The sequence below is a fragment of the Nylanderia fulva genome, unplaced genomic scaffold, assembly GCF_048542155.1.
Source record: "Nylanderia fulva isolate GAGA-0341 unplaced genomic scaffold, ASM4854215v1 Scaffold419, whole genome shotgun sequence".
In the NCBI taxonomy this organism is placed as follows: Eukaryota; Metazoa; Arthropoda; class Insecta; order Hymenoptera; family Formicidae; genus Nylanderia; species Nylanderia fulva.
The window spans coordinates 72,557-93,581 of record NW_028190498.1 but is presented as its reverse complement, the minus strand read 5'-3'; the positions used below and the strand labels follow the sequence as shown (position 1 = coordinate 93,581).

At 35.7% G+C, this 21,025-nt stretch overlaps 1 protein-coding gene across 1 annotated transcript; it reads right to left on the bottom strand.

Annotated features, from left to right (window-relative positions):
- Positions 1-15,135: 15,135 nt before the first annotated feature.
- On the bottom strand, positions 15,136-20,430 carry LOC114931175 (uncharacterized). The gene has a single exon (XM_085486311.1). It carries the CDS (start codon positions 20,428-20,430, stop codon positions 15,136-15,138), a length of 5,295 nt encoding a protein of 1,764 aa, XP_085342437.1.
- Positions 20,431-21,025: the final 595 nt, after the last annotated feature.

Sequence of the window (21,025 nt, the reverse complement as noted above, 5' to 3'; positions counted from 1 at the left end):
TTTTCTTATGTGATTATCCAACTTTATAAACGTTCATCAATTGTTGTAAGATTTAACAATACTGCATTTAGTTTCCTGATAATTAAATTATGAAAATCTGCAAAAATAATTGACACATATTATTGTATATCTACTCATTGTCAGATTATATAAATATTACGAATTATATACCATTTTAAATATGTTTACAGTGATATAAATAAAAAAGTTAAAACTTTAATAATATATATATATATATATCTAGGTAAGCTTTTACAAAATTTAAAATTAATAACAGATATATTTTTACCTACATCAATCTCAGCATATACAGTTTTTGTGTCGGATGTAGATATTGTATCTGAATTTTGTGGAACAAGGTCATCTTTATTTGCTGTTCGATGTCTTGTGAACTTATAGATTTACTATATGTAACTGCAGACTTTTTAGACTGAATATTAATTATTTTTTCATTACTTATTTGTATCGGAGGCTTAGTTATTTTCTTATAATTTTTTATCAGTGGTTTTTTATTTCATAAGTCATTGTTGCTTTTATTTAAATCGTTTGATATATTAGAAGCTTCATCTAAATCATTGCTTGTGTCAGTTCTATCTGAATTATCAGAAGAACTTGAAATTTTTTTTACTCGATTCATTTTCTTATCACCTTGTATTAATGGTGTCTTTATTTCACAGATTTTGCTCTATTTATTGTTAAAGCTTTTGGTGTATAGGGAAAAATTTCTAACTCTAATCGATTGGCGAGTTTTGTGAAGTTGGATTGATGCTTGTGTCGCTTGTATCAGAATTATCGGGAGATGACCTGTATTTTTGTTTTGCTCGTTGATATCTCGATTTTTTCAGGTTATTTCCATCATCACCATCTATATCGGATATTTGTTCAGCTAATTTAAGTTTGTCTATAGCTTTATCATATGTATCTAAAACGTATAAAATTTTTGAATATTAAAAATTAGAAGAGCAGTCGCCCGGCAAGCGGAAGGTCTCGGGTTCGATTCCCGATTCAGCCAACTTTCGGACCAATATTTTTCTCGTCTTTTTCTTACAGGGGATGTTAAGAGAAGGAACAAGGGGAATTTCTGAGATCCCAACCTTAGGATTCAAATTCCTCTGTTTCCAAAAAAAAAAAAAAAAAAAAAAATTCTAAATATTAATTTGTCGCATTAACATCGCGTTTGGCTCTTAGTCGAGATGAAGATGGAGTTTTAAAAAAAAAAAAAAAAAAAATAGGAGAGCTGACTGACAAATATCTTATTAATGTTTTGTTGCGTTTAGACCAGGTACGACGCCTTGGTGGGGGGTGGGGGGTTTATAAACATTGAGAGAAATATTGATTTGTAAGGGTCTGAATAGCTAAGTTAGAAGAGCAGTCGCCCGGCAAGCAAAAGGTCTCGGGTTCGATTCCCGATTCAGCCAACTTTCGGACCAATATTTTTTCTCGTCTTTTTCTTACAGGGGATGTTAAGAGAAGGAACAAGGGGAATTTCTGAGATCCCAACCATAGGATTCAAATTCCTCTGCTTCCAAAAAAAAAAAAAAAAAAAAAAAAAAAAAAATTTCTAAATATTAATTTGTCGCATTAACATCGCGTTTGGCTCTTAGTCGAGATAAGATGGAGTTTTAAAAAAAAAAAAAATTAAAAATTAGATTTTTGTTTTTATATATTTTATAATCAAATATCACTTAAAATTTAAATTTTAATATATACTTTTAATACATATATTATAATTTTAATTTATATAATTTTTGATAAAAAAATAAATACATTTTTATATTACTAACCGCAGCTACCAAAAATACGGATTATTTTATATAATTGCCAATCATCAGAAGGAAATATTCTTTTCATAATTGCTTTATTTATCTAATTTGACTTGTATATGATGGCCATTTACATTCCTTATTATTTTCAGTTAACCATTCAGAAGGAACAATTTGTAAACCATCTTCGAACTCCACAATATTATACGCCATAATAACTGTAAATAAAAATTGATCAGCATTGAAATTATAAATAATCTATGATGTAAATAATATGATAAAAATGTGACGATAATAATAATAATAATAATAATATTTGCAATTTATATTAGAGTATTATAATTACGTTTAATTATTTAATTACAAATGCAAATTAATATTAAACATGTATTATTCAGTTGTGTGTAACATCGGAAATATAATATAATTTTTTTTATAAGGCATTTTCAACATTTTTGCTCTAATTTTATCAAACTCCCATGTCTGAAGATGAGAATATTCAGACATGATACCAATATTTAAAGTTAATGACAAAATATGCTGTGTATATAAATCTTCCACTACACCAAGTACTTTGCCAATAGCATACATTTTATTGTCATTAGATTTAATGAAATTTAAAATTGACATTATTTGTCCATTTTCAAAAGAAATGCAATTATTTTTGGATCATCACAGTTAATAAATATTGATTATTGCAAAAAATTTTATATTGTTGTACAGAAATGAAATCTTTCGTAATAGGACCATCACAATGAGAGCGTGTAAAACATTTTTCCATATCGTATGAATTTGAATATATTTTGAATGTTTCATTATTATGTATTGTCTCAATTTCTGCAAATCTTCTTGTTAATTGCTGTAATGGTTGGTTAGTTTTACGAATTAATTTCTTTAACGTAGACATATAATTCTCAAATTTAAATGCACTAAATTTATCCAGAGCACCAAATTGTTTTACGGTCTGCAGCAAGATGTAATAAATTATTAATATTATGTGAAATATATTTAGAACCGTAGATAACTTGAAATGATTTTACAAAATGTTTTAATAAATTTTCTGCATATTCTATAATAGAAGTTTGATATGTTAAAGTAGGATGTGCAAGAATTGTGATTGCTACATGTAATGTTAGAAAATTTAAATATACATTTTCTTGTAGTATTCCTTTCAATATAATAGGACCTGTATATAATAAAAATTGCCGATATTCTGTGGCTTTCCAATGTTTGATATACTTTAATGATCTTGGTTTTCGAGCAAAATCAGAAGGAATATAATTGCGTAACTTTATTAGTTTCTTAGAAATTTGTTCTTTGTCTGAATTTGATAATCTTATCTTAAGTGGTCCTGAAAGCCATAACATAATAAGTTTACGCATAACACCCAAACATACCAGGTGCATATAATCTAGTGGCACATTTGTAACTAAGCCTAGATTTGGTATATTTTTTAAAATTGTGTCACCAGTTTGATAATCAAGATTATAAGATCCAGTAAAAAATTCTTTATCATTACGTAACATCATATTAGATGTGTATGGAAAACATATATGTCCTTCTATATTATCACCTTCAATAATGCATTTAGTGCAACTATTATATCCAGTGTGTCCTTTTACATTTAAAATAAATGATTTAGCAGGAGCGTCACAAATTATTGCTTTAATTTCGACTTTTATGATCTGTCCCTCATAATCAATCCCATTATTTATAAAAGCAATAGCATCACCTACAAACATTTTCAAAAAACTCATTTGCATTTTTTGGTTTTCCTTCACCATAATATAAGGCAATGACATATACATTGTTTATAATATTATCTGCACATAATATTGGCCATAAACTCTTTGTGGAAGACTTATATATAGGTAAACCATCAATATTTATAAATAATTGAATGATATCAAGAGCAAAATTCAATCTTTTACGTTCTTAAATAATTTTTAGAAGAGCTTTTTCGAGACCTAAGTGGCAGTAATCTCCGTTTTCAATTTGTATAATTTCAGTTGATTAGGAGTTTGCAATAATGTACGTGGATCTTTAGGCAAAGTATAATTAGTGTGTGTTTGCAATATCTGTAAAAGGTGACGGAGTGATTTGAGTGATATCTTTTCTTCAATAGCCCATTTACTTATGTCATGTATAAAAGTTTCGTTATCATTTAAACACAGATTTTCATAATTGTTATCGACTATAGCTTGCAGCTTATTTGCATCCGTGTAATTTTGTATCATACAGGCATTATTTTCATTCAAAAAGTTAATATTATTTTCATCATAATATTGATTTAGATTTCTATCTGAGTATACTTTATCAGAATCACATAAAGACGAAGCATTCTCATCAACACAATTAGTTGATCATTATTATTATTAATTATTGCCATAGAATCCGCAGAATCAGTCTGATGAGATATCATATTCATATCTGTTACTGTGTTTCTTGCAACTAATCTTCGTTTATGTCTTGCACTATAAAATATTGAGTGTTTTCGTTTGCGACCCATATTTTTCACAAAATATATTTTTTTTCCTAAATATACATATACAATGAAAAAAAGATATCTTGTTACAATAAATATGAAAAAAATATAAGACAAACATAAGATAAAAAATATTGTATATACTAACCTTAATTTTTATGTTGATGTTTTTCACTTTGTTAAATCACTTCTTATTGCTAAGTGATCTTCTGAGATCACTTATTTTGAGTCAAAATGTCCTCTTATGCAAATAAAAAACACGTGCTGGTACACCAACAGACTGCGTATACGCTGCAGAGCGTTTTGGGCAACGTGCACGCGCCTACACGGTCACGCTTGCATTAGGATTAGGTAAGATTAGGTTACATTAAGTAGCGTCCATTAACGGTGACGTGTTGATTCTTTTACTTTTAGAACAAATCAACGTCAAGTCTTGACAAGATGACAACTTAGCAGTCATTCTGCTGAACGCGACTATTTTAAAGAAAAATATTTCAAATAAAGTTGTTTGATTCAAAGGAGGTCATAAAGTAGATGATGCCCTTTATTTGATGAATATTTTAAGAGATATTTGAAGTGGTGTACGTGTTATTTTAAATTTGACACCCTAATATATATTTAGTTATAGCAGTAATAATATAAATAAATAAATATAAATTATTTATTAAATATATCATAAATTAAACTTTATTTTTCTAATTTTAATTGTTGTTCGTCACAGAACAATATCTTTATGATGTCACTGTGACATTTTCTTGCTATGACAGATTTTTTATCATTATTGTTACATTTCGTGATATACTAGTTATATCAATGTGACATTTTTGATGATATCACTGTAACATCATAAAGATGTTGTGCTGTGACGATTAAATATATATTTTATCGTCACAGCAGAACATCTTTATGATGTCACTGTGACATTTTCTTGCTATGACAGATTTTTTTATCCTTATTGTTACATTTCGTGATATACTAGTTATATCAATGTGACATTTTACAATGATATCACTTCAATTGTGATTAATGATATCACAATGACATCACAGTGACATTACATTTTTTTGTCACCTTGTGACTCTATTGTGAGCTTATTGTGATGTCACTGTGACATTTTTTGCTATGGGGGATATAATTAACTTATAAGATACATAATAACACAAATCGCTAACACAACTAATATGGTCAGTGCTGTTAATGTGGGCAATAAGAAGTTTTAGTAATATATATAAGTTATCATCTAATTGCATTCATTTATCGCTAAATAATTTTAATACAAGCCAACATTTTAATATAAAAATATTAATTTCTCTTTGATTTTAACGTAAAAATAAAAAATTCATGAATACACTAAATACACAAGTAACTATTATTGTGATACTTAAAAAATGATAAAACTTATTGACGTTGTTGCTTTGCCTGTAAAAAATAAAAGTAATAATAAATATGTTGTTATATCGAAAACTAAAATATACAAGTAAAACGTAAAACATACTAGTTCTCTGTCGTAGCGCGTTTTTGAGTGCCTTAACCAAGCTGACACATAGTTCTGAAATTGTTTATCTGTCAAAAATGGAAAGTGTTTTCTAGTCGATCCTACAAATGTAACAAAAAAAAAGTTAATATAGTACCGGTACAATTATTATGCTATTAAAGCATTAATTTTTTATAATTATATATTTTTACATTTCTATATACGTTTTAAAATGTCCATAATTATTAGTGTGTTCACTTCGAAGTTGCCTTTGCGACCCATCCAAGAACATTTTGTACCCAATTTATTAGTAAATATTTTTTCTAGTCCAGCTTTTATTTGATCGTGGGGAGAAGTGCCTCCTAATAAATAGACAAATGTTTCCTACGAAAAAAATGTAAATACATATATATATATATATACAATTGTTCGAGCCCTTTCTGGTAAATATTGAGCATCCTTTTTGTCTAGTTTAATTTCAATTAAAGTCAGTTAGTCAGAAGGAAAAAGGGTTAAATATATATTTTTTAAAAATAGATATCAGTAGTTTTGGCATATTCAACAATGGTACAATGAAATTATAATGAATGTTATAAAATAATCCTAGTTTAATCAAGCTTGAACAATCAAAATTGCTTTTGAAAGCAATTTCTTTCTAACCATTTACATTATTTTACCAGCTCGAACCTTGAATTTTGTCTTAAATATTCAAAAAACAAGAAATAAGAAATGTAGACTATTTTTACCATTTGTTTTTGTCCTTCCTCATTAGTTTTTAATGCGATGTCGAAATCAAGTAATTTTGTAAATTTCTTGAAAGGTTTGTTCGGAATAAGAGAAAAAGTACTACTACAGCTTGAACCAGATGCTGAGAGCAGTGGAAGCGAATTATTTGTACGCTCTAATTGCTTTAAAAATGCATTTTGTTGTTCCAATAATTTTTTAATCGCAATCGTGTTTTGCAGGATTGAAACAATATTCTGAAATATAAATTTACAAATTATATTACTATAAACAAAAGAACAATAAATATGAATGATTACCTGCTGGAAAATTTTCAAAAATGTTATCGGTTGGTATCATATTATTTACTGGATTAACAGCATCTTTAGGATCTAAATAATGGAAATTTTTAGTATCATTATTGTATTTATTTAATATTAAATTAATAAATTAATAGACACTATATATATATTAAGCGGGATTACTTAAAATCGACTTGTATTGTTTAATACCTTATTGTACCAAAAATTATTTGTTTATACCTTCATCAGAAGTTACATGGTCTTCAGAGGCAATATTATTCTTTTTATTTTGACTCACGTTTATTGCTGTTTCATCCATATTTTCGATATCCTTGTCCAAGTTTTGGTTATCATCATTAATCAAATCTAAATGTATAAAAAATTACACTATTAAGCATTACTTTATTTGCAAGTTAAAAAAATAATGTTAAAGATTTATAAAAATAATATATATATTTATTTATTGTTATACCATTTGTCAACTGTTCATTTTCTAAATGCAAATCCATGACAGTCATTAACGGAGATGGTGTCATTCGCGGATTTGAATCGTCATCATTTAAGTTGTTTGCTGTAACTGGTTGGAATGTTTTCTTTTTTCTTTTCCCTCGGCCTAATTGCGAACATGATGTATCTGATGTATCGGTTCGAATTTTTTTATGTACAACATCTATAGCTTCCTTATATGAATCTGTAATTACAAATTATTTTATTAATTGTCTATATATATACATACATTTGTATTACATGATTTATATAAGTCTTTTCCATAACCGTATTCATAAATATTGGGAAGTTATGATTTGATATATTAAATACAAAAAAGTCATTTTTTTAATATAAAACATGTTTAATTAAGATATTATCTTATTATATACTATCAATATTTTTATGACAATACTTACTACTTTGAAATATTAGTTGCACTATGTATTTTTGCCAATTGTCTTTTGGGGGTTCTTTCCGTAATATATATTTCCTAACATTTTTTTCCGGCCATTTACACATTATTTGATCATTTGTAAATGTCATCCATGAGGTTGGTACAACTTCTACAGCGTTTGATTGGCCTTCTATATTGATAAATTCAATCACTGACCAAGTCTGCAAAGCATATAAACCATTTAATTTTCAATTAATAAACATTATTATAATGTTATAATATGATCCCACAAAAAAAGACATCACAGATGTAAAAAAAAAGCGCTAAGTTATATCTTTCGTCAGCAAAAATAGTTCTTTATAATAATAAAAAATATAATCTTCTCAAAAATTATGTTTATAGCCAAAATAATTCTTTGCAAAAATTAATCATTATCAAAAATATTTTCTCAAAAATTATATTTATAAATTATATTTTATTTTTGTTAATAATACTAGAAAAAAATTAAAATATTAGCATCAAAAAGTAGTGAAATCAAAAAATTGCGCTAAATAATTATATTGATAATACGAGAAAAAAGGTTAAAATATTAGCATCAAAAAGTAGTCAAATCAAAAAGTTGCACTAAGTAAGTGACAACATAATATATAATATTTAGATAAATTTCTTATAATGATACAAATGTATAATTATTGCTTTATTTTTAAAACGTTTATAATATCTACAAGAACAAAAAGCAATTCAGTAAAATAGATATATAGTAGTCTATTATATTTCTTCCTCTTTATATTTAAATACATGAATAATTATGTAATTATTTAAAACTGGAATGTATATACATTGTAAAGTTATTATATATTTTTATAAAATATTTAGATAAATAGATATATATAATAAATAAATTATTTAGCTCTAAATAATTATTTAATCAAATATATTTAACGTATATTCAAAAAGGTAATATAAGGCACAAAAATAGGAACTTAAATTTAGGAAATTACAAAAAATTTAAAGTTTAAATAAAATTTTTAAAATGATAATCCTTAAAGGTCCCCTAAAAAATAAATCTCTCCCCAATTTTAAATCGCCCGGGGAAAAATTTTTTTTAAAAAAAATTTTAAAATTCAATTTTGGGGGTTTATTTAGCCCTTTTCAAAAATAATTAAAACCCAAACAAATTTCACAAACCCCCACAAAAAACCATTGTTTTGATAACAAGTAAACTGACGAAATGGCACAAAAATATTTTACTTTACAGAAAAATTTTCACATCAATTTTTGCTAACCAAAATCTTTTTTTCTCCATTCCGTCATTTACGTTCATCAAAAATGGTTTAATTTTTTTGGGGGTTTTTTTGAAAATTTATTTTTTGGATTTTCTATTCTTTAAAGGGCTGCAATAAGCCGAAACTTGTAATTTAATAATTTTTAAATAATTATTTCCAGTTGGTCGACTTTAAATTGGAGAGAATTTTAAAAATTTTTATTTAAAAAAAAAATAAAAATAAAAAAAAAAGAAAAAAATGTAAAGTACAAAAAAAACTTGCGCTGTTTTTTTTAGAAGCGAGAGAGAGCATACAAAGCGGGAGAGAGCGAGAGAAAGCGAAAGAAAGCGAGAGGAAGCGGAGAGAACGAGAGAGAGCGAGAAACAGCGAGAGAAAGCGAAAAAACCGAGAGAGAGTGAGAGAAGACGAGAGGGAGCGAGAGAGAGCGAGAGAGGCCGAGAGAACGCGAGAGAGAGCGGGAGAGAGCGAGAGACCGGAAGAAAGCGAGAGAGCGAGAGAGAACGAGAGAAGGCGAGAAACAGCGAGAGAAAGTGAGAAAGAGCGAAAAAAAACCGAGAGAGAGCGAGAGACGACGAGAGAGAGCGAGAGAACGCGAGAGAGAGTGGGAGAGAGCGAGAGAACGCGAGAGAGAGCGGGCAGAGAGCGAGAGAACGCGAGAGAGCGGTAGAGAGCAAGAGAGAGCGATAGACGCGAGAGAAAGCGAGAGAGGGCGAGAGAGAGCGAAAAAGAGGAACTACGAGAGAAATTAGAAGAAGGAAAAGGAGGAGGGATAGCAGAGGTTATGCTACGGAAATAAAGGAGAGAGCAGAAATGAATAGAAAAAACTTTCAAAATGGGAAGAGGAAAGAAAATCTTTTGAGGAAAAAGATTTATGGAAGGAAGGGAATAACCTTGGAGAAGGAAGAGGGAATGACAGAATTTAATTAATGATAGAGAAGAGAAAGAGCAAAACAAGAAGGAGGAAGATGGGAGAAAATAGAGAAGCAAGACATAATACATGGTATAACAAATTAAAAGCAAGGGATGACCAGAAACCTGACAAAAAGATGGGCAGATAACAGATGAAAGAGTGCAAGATTTAGGAAGGAAATGAGAGAGGGGAGCGGGCGATATTGGGAAGGGGAGAAAAGAGAAAATGTAGCGTGTGTGGGGAAGAGAAGAAAGAGGAGGGAGAAGAGGAGAGAAAGAAGAATCTGGAAACAGTATTGGAAAGGGTAAGAGAGAGAAGGATGGAGAAAAAGGATTGGAGGGAGAGAGTGTAAAGATATTAGAGTGAGGAGGAGAGGGGAAAGTGGATGAGAAAAATTAGAGGAGTGAGAGAAGAAAAGTTAGCAGAAACAGGAGGCGTAGGAGTTAAGAGTGCGTGTGAGGGAGAGCGCTTAGTTTCCCCCCCACGTTTATGATCCTTTTCACCCCAACTTCTCCAGTCCTATTTGCTTTTCCTTTTCCTTTCACCACATCTGGCCCACCTCCCATCCCTTTCCACCCCCCTCACTTCTAGTTCTCACCTACCTACTTAGCCACCTTTCCTTCTCTTCTCCAGCACAATTACTCTTATAAATCCATCCACCACACCCCAACCATATGCTTCATATATTCCATTCCAGATCCACATTCGCTAATCTTTGCCGAACCCCTCGCTCGAAACTCTACGCCACCAACACTCTTACTCTCTCAACTCCCCCTTCTCCCTTTCTATTCCAACCCCCCCCAGCTCTTTCTCAGTCACCTGAGCCTCACTGTTACCCATTTTTTCACCCCCCTCACCCGTTTTAACCACATCATAAATACCTCGGTGTTTTTTTGCATCCTCTCCGTCCACGACTCCCTTCTTATGCCCCTCGGTTACCCAGCTTATTTTAACTCGCTCGGTTGTTAGTCCCTGCCCTCACCTGCTCTTGTTGTGATCATCAGATAGGGTTCTGGTGGTCTTACGGTCAAACGGGAGACGTAGGGCGCCGTGAAGTGTGTTCGTCGGGTGGGGGGGGCGGGGGGTGTGAGTGTGAGTGTGGAGGTGAGAATGGAGGTAAAGAGAGGGAGGGAGAGAGAGAGAGAGAGGGAGCGAGAGAGTGAGAGAGCGAAATAGTAAGCAGTAAGAAATGAGGGGAAAGGAATGCATAAAGCAATGCGAGAAGGAAACCGGAAGCGAGGGTCCAATAATAAGATTAGAGTAAGATATAAGAATAAGTATAGAAAATAAGATATAGAATAGGATAGGTTAAGTTGAAATAGTGATAAAAGAGTAAGCGAAAAAGCGTGTGTGTGTGTGTATCGGAATAGGTGTAGGATGTATATATTAGAAATAAAAATTTAGTGATAAGTATTGTATTCGAAAATTGTAACCCGACTAAAGGGAACAATAAACAATTTATATATATATATATATATATATATATATATATATATATATATGTATATATATGTATATTATCAAATATCGTTGCCGGCTCGTCAAATGAAATCATAACTAAGAACTATACGAGTCGCTATACGAGCACGAAATTTATTTTGCTTAGACATTGCTAAAACATTGAGAAACAATCTCATATTGGAGATATGAATTTCTCGGTACTTTTTACCCCCCTAAAGTGTAGACGAGAAAAATATATCGGTCCGAAAAAGTCGCCTTCGGCTCGTGCGTTCACTCCGCACTCGTGTACAATTGTCAACTTCCCGCACTTGTTACACAAATAACTATTAAATCCAAAATGTCTTGAAGCAATTGAAGTTAACACAATTTCACGTGGAAAACTTTTGTTTGTTTTATACAAATAATTTACAATGCATAGATTTAATGTTATGCATTACATATATTCTCATAATTAAAAAATACGATGTACATGTTAATATCAATATTATTATTTTTATTAATAAAATTTAAATTCCTCCATAAATTATTTACCTTTCATTATTACAGCACATGTTTTCAATATTTCAGTGTAACTCAATAACTTTTTAAACAGCAATCAGACAAAAATGTAGCAATGCTGTATCCCGACTAAGCAAGATAAAACAGAGAGATTATGATAAATAACTTTTGTCCATGCAAATACTATTAACTGATTTTTAAGAAAAAAAACCAATTACATATATTGGAAAATAATTATTAAAAAAATTAAGTTTTTTATTTTGTATGTAATGTTAGAAAATGCTTTCTTTATTTTTTACGTATTGTCACAAGAAATAATTTGTTTTTTATATATTGTTAAAAAAATAATATATAATATTGCTTCACTTGATAAGGACCACAACCAAATGGTCGAAACGTCGTGAAAGTATTGAATAAAATTGCTAGTTACGTCGAAATCAATTTTGCCAAGTTTATTTTTACCACTAGCGTCCAATATTAATTTTGATTGATATAATATTATGATGAAATTATTTTATAAGACGTAATGATTCGATGTAAGTCCGATGATTTTTCGTATTTAATTTATGCAAGGAAAACTATGTTAAAAAATTTTTAGAACACAAGTAGTATAGTGGGCACTATGGCCCGTCATAACAAACCCCCACCACCGACCCGTCTGGCGCCGAGTCTTATCTTATCTTTCCCCCACCACCGGCGTCTGGTTTTTCCGAGTGTGGGTGTAGGGGGAGAGGGTGTTGGGGAAAAAAAATGGCGACTGGCCCCGAAAGGTGGGGATGAGAATTTTTTATTTTTTTATTTTTTCTGATTTCCTCTGGATTTGAACCTGGGGCCTTCGTGTTTCCGAGCAGGGTCCTAGTATGTTGAGCTAAACGAGATCTTACTAGTCTAAGGATTAGATGAGGTATTTAAGCTAAAGCTGCGTAGGGTACGGTAGGGGGTACGGGTATACGTATGGCAAGGATAGCTCGTCGAATCAAATGGTCGATATTGGACGGGGTGGGGTAAAAACAGTTAGGGTATACGTATGGCAAGGATAGCTCGTCGAATCAAATGGTCGATATTAGACGGGGTGGGGTAAAAACATTTTGACCAAGAAAAGCGTCATGCGTTCGACCGGGGATCGGTGGCAGGTAGTAACTGACAATGCCGTAGGGTAATAAAAAAAGAACACGCAAATATTTGTACTGGCGAGCATTTCGACTCGTGTCACGATAAAAAAATAATGCATCATCGTAGATTAGAAAGAATGCTTATTGTTGAAAAGATGTCGGATAAAATTTTATTTTAAAATAACTTGCTGCTTAATGAAGGTAAACAGAAACATGGATGTTGAGGAAATTTCTGGAAAGAGGAAGTGAAAGAAAATTGAACAATGGTTTTAAAAGTACAAATATGATTTATATTTAAAATATTTTTACAGAACAAAATTATTCACAAACATTTCAAGAAAATATTTGTTGCGAACGCGCGGCTTGAACCGTGGTCCGACGCGAAGCTGCGGCGAACGAGCATGCTCGGCCTTTTTAGGGCCGCGTCTCGCGCGCCGCCTCTCAAATCCTTCACCCGTTTTTTTATTTTTTTATTGGAAAGAAATCATAGGAATCTCATGAGAGATGTGATGGATGGACAATAGGATAATTGTTGAGTGGACTGTATCTTAATAGGGTGATCGCGCACCCATGTGTGCGCTGAGATTGATGATTTACGTAGGAAGCCGAATTGAAAAGAAGTCTTGAAGTTGATGAACAAAAACAGATCAATTTATTATTTCACATGTCAGAAAGTCACCTGGACTTGACACAAACAAATCAAAGAAAAAAAGAACAAAAACTCGATATGAGAATCGAAAGCGTTTGCTGTACACGTTTCGAAGCTCGCGATCACAAAAGAAAAAACTGTTTGTTCGATATCGACACCAATGTTTTTTGTCGCAAGAGAAAACAATGTCTTATTTGAAAGTCACGATCGCGAATCGTACAACAACAAATTTGTCCTCTTGTGGACGACCGTTATAATTTATCGAACACGCGCACATATGATTTGACGCGACTTAATAATTGTCTTCAATTATGTGACATTCAATCCTCCAGCAGGATCCGAATATTCGTAATGTTCGATCACGTGCATTTATATGCAATTAACTATCACACAGAATCCTCCAGAAGGATTCGAATATTCGCAGGAGTCGATCACGTGTACGCAGCGTGCACAATACGACGGCGAGTTCGTCGCGACGGCGTACTACGACAATTGTGAGAGAGAGCGCGGGAGAGAGAGAGAGAGAGAGAGAGAGAGAGAGAGAACGAGCGAGAGAGAGAATGCACGACATGCATTCACCGATACGCGAATATCGCAGTGAATCCTCCAGCAGGATCCGAATACTCGTAATGTTCGATCACGTGCACGTAGCATGCACGAGACAATGGCGAATTCGTCGCGAGAACGTGTATGTTGCGTCGCGAACGAGATCCGATTACCCGTTAACTCTTCACTCTCGATATGTCACACAATACCGCGCAAATCTGTTCGTATTTGTCGCGATAATACATTCACGCACTTATTACACCGTAACGCGAATTCTTTGGTCTGACTTGCGACCAACGCCGGCTCTCTCTCCGCGACGACTGTCCCCGACGGAATGCTACCCTCATCGATCACGCTATCGACCGCCTGATCGCGAGGGGTACACGCGGAACGCGCTAATTGGCCGAAAATTTGCTTCCGCGGCGCTTCCCGCGGTGCGTGCCGCGAGGTGCTGCCGTGTTAGGCCCGCGGCAATTGCTTTCACTTAAATTCTCGACTGTTCGTGAATTTTCGTTCGATCGAGCGCGGCAAATTTTTCTGAATCCTAAACATACCGCCCGCCTCGAAATTTGAATTTCGAAACTACTCGATCTCGCGGTATACCTTACACAAGGATGCATCGTTCACTCCCGTGTGAGTGAGGTTTGCTAAATGAAAACTAATTGCGTGTGATTGTTCGTCACGATTGATCCCATGCAATATATAAGATACTGAGATGTAACTTCTGATTACGCTCAGATCGCACTAAAGTGAAATTGTAGACCTGAAACGGCTGACAATATTGACTTAAAGTTGACTTCTAAAGATCACTGTTGTTATCGCGGACGGATTTTAACATTTAACGCAGATCGTGTAAACAACAGTATCCGCTGTTCGTACTAATTCGCACGACCTTAAACTTAGGATTGCAAGCGCCGCCCGCCTTGGCGACTTTACTTGCACGCTTTGACTTAACTAATGAACATAAACTTGACTTACTTGCTACATAAATTATAACATAATTAGAATTAGAATCGTATAATTAACTTACACTAGAATTATCGCTAATTGCTTGACACTCGAGGTTGATCCTCGATGGAATCGTCAGAATCAACGTCGATTGGAAGCACACATAACTTAGTTATGGGACGCTTATATTCCGAGTTCGCTGTTTTGACGGAAACTACTCGAATTAATCCGTCAGAGCCTGGTTGACAGTGGATTACGCGTCCGAGTTCCCATTTGCAAGGAGGAAGAAGAGGATTTTGAATCAGAACCATGGAACCGATATGGATAAGTGACTTTGCCTTTCGCCACTTAGTTCGCTGTTGAAGCGTGTTAATATAGTCGGCGTGCCAATGCTTCCAAAAACGCTCCGTGATCTGTCGCAACAACTGCCACCGTGACAGTCTGTTTTCATTGATTTGCAGAACAGAAGGTTCTGGATTGATTGTGATTGCCGATCCAATCAAAAAGTGACCCGGAGTGAGCACTTCAAAATCGTCAATCGAATCAGTCAATGGGCACAGGGGCCTTGAATTTAAGCATGCTTCAACTTTACAAAGCACGGTAGTAAGTTCCTCGAAAGTGAGGGTGTGATTTCCTAATATCCTACGAAGGTGGTATTTAACGCTTTTGACCCCTGCCTCCCACAATCCACCGAAGTGTGGAGCATGGGGAGGGATAAAACTCCATGTGATGTTATCTGACACGATGAAGTTGAGAAAGTTAACATCGCTTTGAGCGTCTCGATACGCTTGCGACAACTCCTTGTCTGCTCCTGCGAACGTAGTGCCATTGTCCGAGTACATGACCTCTGGTAATCCACGTCGCGCACAAAATCTTTGAAAAGCGTTAAGAAAGGCAGCAGTCGAGTAATCACTAACCAGTTCGAGATGAATAGCGCGTGTGGCTAAACAAATAAAAAGTGCTATGTAGGCCTTTCGCGAGGTAATTCCTCGGCCGGCTGAAGCACGTGTGAAGACTGGTCCGGCGTAGTCGACACCGCTATGTAGAAACGCTCGAGAGGGCGCCGAAACACGACTTGTAGGTAGCTGGCCCATCAGCTGACTAGCTACTTGAGCCTTTTCTCTTGTACACGGAACACATTTATAAATAACCGACTTTACTAGACTTCTTGCTCTCAAAATCCAAAACTCTTGTCTAAGTTTTGAAAGAGTGGATTGAAGACCGGCATGGAGAGATACAACATGCGTATAACGGATGATCATAGTAGTGATCGTATGGTTGGCTAATAAGATTGGATGCTTGGACTGGAAAGATAATGACGAGTGTTCTAATCGCCCCCCAACGCGAATTAGACCGTCAGAATCCAGGAACGGATTTAATGAGAGAATTGGACTGTGAGTAGGCAACGGTTTGTTTGACTTTAAATTATGGAGCTCGTTTTCGAATAGTTCTAACTGAATGAAGTTCAGCCAGAAGTTTCGTGCTTCGTTGAATTCAACTGTAGTAAGAGCGTGAGATTGAGACTTGTTGTTCGATCCTATTGTGTGTTTCTTTCTACACTTCCTTATGAAACGGTAAATGTAGGCGGTAATACGTATCAATTTTGGCCACCATGAATATCGAGTAGTGAGATTCCACGGTTCATTAGCGTTCACTTGATGCACTTGACACGGTTTTTCTTCTAACTGTGTTTCGTCTATCGGCGTTATTGTGAATGTGGGCCAATCATCCTGTTTAAGACTCAACCATGAAGGTCCGCGCCACCAAATGTCGAAGGCGCTTAATTCTGTGCCGAGTAAACCGCGAGATGCACAGTCAGCGGGATTTTCATGTGTACTGACATGATGCCAAATGCCATCAGATACTCGTGTTTGAATCTCTGTTACGCGATGCGAGACGAAAGTTTTCCAATGAGATGGGTGCTTGTTTAACCAAGCAAGCACAATACTCGAATCTGTCCAACAATGGACTGGCATTTTCGTGAAATGAAGAGATTTTCTGATGAATTCAATTAGGCGCGCTAATAAGACCGCAGCTGACAATTCTAATTGAGGGATTGTCAGCGGTTTGATAGGCGCGACTTTGGATCGCCCAGCGAGGAGCGAAACAGTTGTATGACCGGATAATGTTGTGACTCTCAAAAAAACTACTGCGGCGTAAGCTACTTGGGAAGCATCCGCGAAACCGTGTAACTCGATGCTCTTGGTATCTGAATCGCATCCAATCCAGCGACTAAGTTTTATGCTTTTGATGTAAGGAAGTGATTTATAAATCACGCTCCATTGTAAAAGGAGATCTTCTGAGAGATTGTCGTCCCAGCCTACTTTGTGTCGCCATAATTTCTGCATAAAAACTTTCGCTTTGAGAACCACGGGTGTGACCCATCCAAGTGGATCGAATATTCTGGCTATGGTAGAGAGAATCGTTCGTTTTGTAGAAGGGAGAGTCTGTGGTAATTCAATTTGAAACTGGAAACAATCGTGCGTCGGATTCCAAAAAATACCGAGAACCTTCAGATTGTTGTCAGTCTCGAATAATTTAAGCTGTGCGAGCCCGTGATGATCCGATGAAATATCTGAGAGCAACTCCGGTTTGTTACTCGCCCATTTGCGAAGATCGAATCCACCGCGTTTCAACAATTTGCAAACTTGATCTCGAGTCTGTTTAAGGAGAGGCATATCTTCGGCCCCAAACAGCACGTCGTCCACATAGACGTTCTCGCTTAAAACCGCAGATGCTAGTGGAAACGAGCTTCCTTCATCATCGTTTAACTGATTAATGACTCGAAGAGCTAAAAACGGTGCGGAAGCCGTACCGTATGTTACCGTAAGGAGTTGATGTTCTTGAATATTCGAATTTTCATCTATCCATAGGATGCGTTGATAATCTCTATCTCGCGAGTCGACCAATATTTGTCGATACATTTTTGCTATGTCTGCGGAGTAAACGTATTTGTGCTGTCGCCAACGTAATAAAACCGATTGCAGATCTAACTGTAGTTTAGGCCCAGTAAACATGTGAGAATTGAGCGAGGTACCGTTAGAGGTTGTGCATGAGGCGTCAAATACGACTCTCAACCGAGTTGTCGAACTAGTCTCTCGAATGACCGGATGATGAGGGATGTACACGACTTGTGAATTTACTGAATCCACCGGTGCGATTGCTTTCATATGATTCAACTGTGCGTATTCGCTCATGAACTCAGAATACTCCTGCTTAATCGCAGGTTGATTATTAATTCTCCGAAGTAACGACGAAAGCCGACGCGCGGCTATTTCGCGAGATTCACCGATTTCGATGGGTGGGCCGTTTCGAAACGGCAGACGCACGATATATCTCCCATCCGATGTTCTCGAATGCGTTTGTTTGAAATGTTCTTCGCATTGTTCGTCATCTGGAGACATTTCAATTGATTGAGGTGTTTCTTCTGCCTCCCAGAATTTAGACAATTGATTTTCGAGAGAACAACAATGAGCGACAACACTGTAACGTTGATTTAACTGAGCTGATTGCACGACGCGACTCGCATCCTCAACAGGCGGAATTACGAGAGTTGAAGTTACCACATGAGAGGGTTGTGTCACGTGATTCGGGATAGAGGTTGTTCCGGATAGGATCCATCCGAAATGCGATTCAATTGCACCTGGTTGACCGAGCGGTCCGTTACGTACGTGAACGAGTACGTGATTATATAAATCGGATCCTATTATGAGATCAATCGGTGTTGATCCGGTAGGATTATCGTCAGCCAATTCTAGATTGGAAATATGTTTCCAATCTTGCGATTGCGAAGCGTTTTTGGGAGCATACCTCGTTAATGCCTTCATAATATAGGCAACCGTTGTGAACCTTGGTTTCGATTTTTTGCGAGGAGTGATGTGAATCAGAGCCGCAGATCGGCATGTACCGGTGTCAGCGTAGCTTATTCCCGACGTTGAAGTAAGCGTTCGTATACGCTTAAGACGTAATATTTGAGCAACGCGCTCCGTCACAAACGTGAGCTCTGATCCACCGTCAATCAAGGCTCTGACAACCAATGAGCGTCCAGAAGGCGCCTGCAAATTCACCTTTGCAGTAGATAAGACAACAGGAGTCGGCGCAGTTGTCATTGTAACTGATGAGAGTGCCGTAACGTTAGGCACGTTGTCGATGACGTCATTCGCGTTTGACGTATTGTTCGCATTTGTAACTTGTTGCAATGAGTCCGAATCGAGATGAATCATAGAATGATGTCGTTTATTACATGTTCGACATGTGAAATTACTTTGACAATTGATCGACATGTGTTTATCACTCAAACAATTAAAACATCGTCGAAATTTCTTAACCAATTCGCGTCGCTGAATCGGACTCTTTGCTACAAATTGCGGACATTTTGAGAGAATGTGCGATTGCTTGCACATTGAACACACTATATTAGATGACGCAGTCGCTGTTGCGCTAGTCACTTTCGCATGTGACTTGGTCTTGTCGTTATCGCGAGGGTGAAGTTCCTCTAACGCGAGAGCACGCGACGAAATAAATTTTAATACTTCTTTGTATGTTGGCGGATTTTCGATATCGCTCGTTTTTAACTTCCACGCACGGCGCGTGGCGGGATCGAACTTCTGAGAGAGAAAATAAACTAACATGTCGCTGACTATATCGTCCGGCGAACGATTAAGACGTTGCAATGTTGAGATCGCTTGTTCGGCTTTATCGCGTAAGGCGTGAAGCTCGACAGCTGACTCACGAGTCATTTTCGGAAGATTATACAAATTCGAAATGTGAGTCTCAATTAATCGGCGCTTATTTTCAAAACGCGCTGTTAATGCTTTCCACGCAACCGAGAAGTTATCCGCGGTGACTTTAATACCTGATATCGCATCGCGAGCTGAGCCTGTTAAACTTGACACTAAAAAATGCATGCGACTGAAGTTCGATAATTCGCGATTGTCTATAATAAGCGATTGAAACCGATCGCGAAAAGTCTCCCACTCCTCAATCTTACCGGTGAACGGCGGCAATTTGATGGGAGGAAGATGTTTGACCGATAATGACGCAGAGTCTGTATGCGCGAACGAAGCGTTGAAAGAGGTTTCACGACTTACGACTGGAACCAGCTCCTCCAAGCACTCGTTCATGTAGTCCATAGCTGCCTGATAGAGGTCCTCGTGGAAGGCGAAGGTCTCCTTTTTGAAGTAGTGAATTGAAACTTGCTTCTCGTCAGGAACAAGCTGCAGCAGTGTCGCGTGATTGTGTACACATTGTGTCCACGTGTCTTGTAAGCTCGTCATTCGCGAGCGAATTTTGGCGGCCGTCAGATTTGACCGACCGATCTTCTTAAAATTGTCGAGAGCTCGAGCAACTGAATAGCAAGCAGTTTGTTGATTTGCGAGAGCTTCTTCCATTTTGACACTGAATTTAATCAACTGAGGTTTCAACGACACTGAATTTAATCAAATGAAGTTTCAACGATACTGAATTTAATCAAATTAGTCTTTTACGAACCGAGCTGTCACTCTCTTTGAATGCACTGATAGCGTTTGATGATGTCCGATTTTGAATGTACTTGCAATGTCACTGTGTTTTTTACTTGAGTTTTTCACTTTTCAATTCGTCACCAATCTCAAATCCGGCTCGAAGGACCAAATGTTGCGAACGCGCGGCTTGAACCGTGGTCCGACGCAAAGCTGCGGCGAACGAGCATGCTCGGCCTTTTTAGGGCCGCGTCTCGCGCGCCGCCTCTCAAATCCTTCACCCGTTTTTTTTTTTTTTTTATTGGAAAGAAATCATAGGAATCTCATGAGAGATGTGATGGATGGACAATAGGATAATTGTTGAGTGGACTGTATCTTAATAGGGTGATCGCGCACCCATGTGTGCGCTGAGATTGATGATTTACGTAGGAAGCCGAATTGAAAAGAAGTCTTGAAGTTGATGAACAAAAACAGATCAATTTATTATTTCACATGTCAGAAAGTCACCTGGACTTGACACAAACAA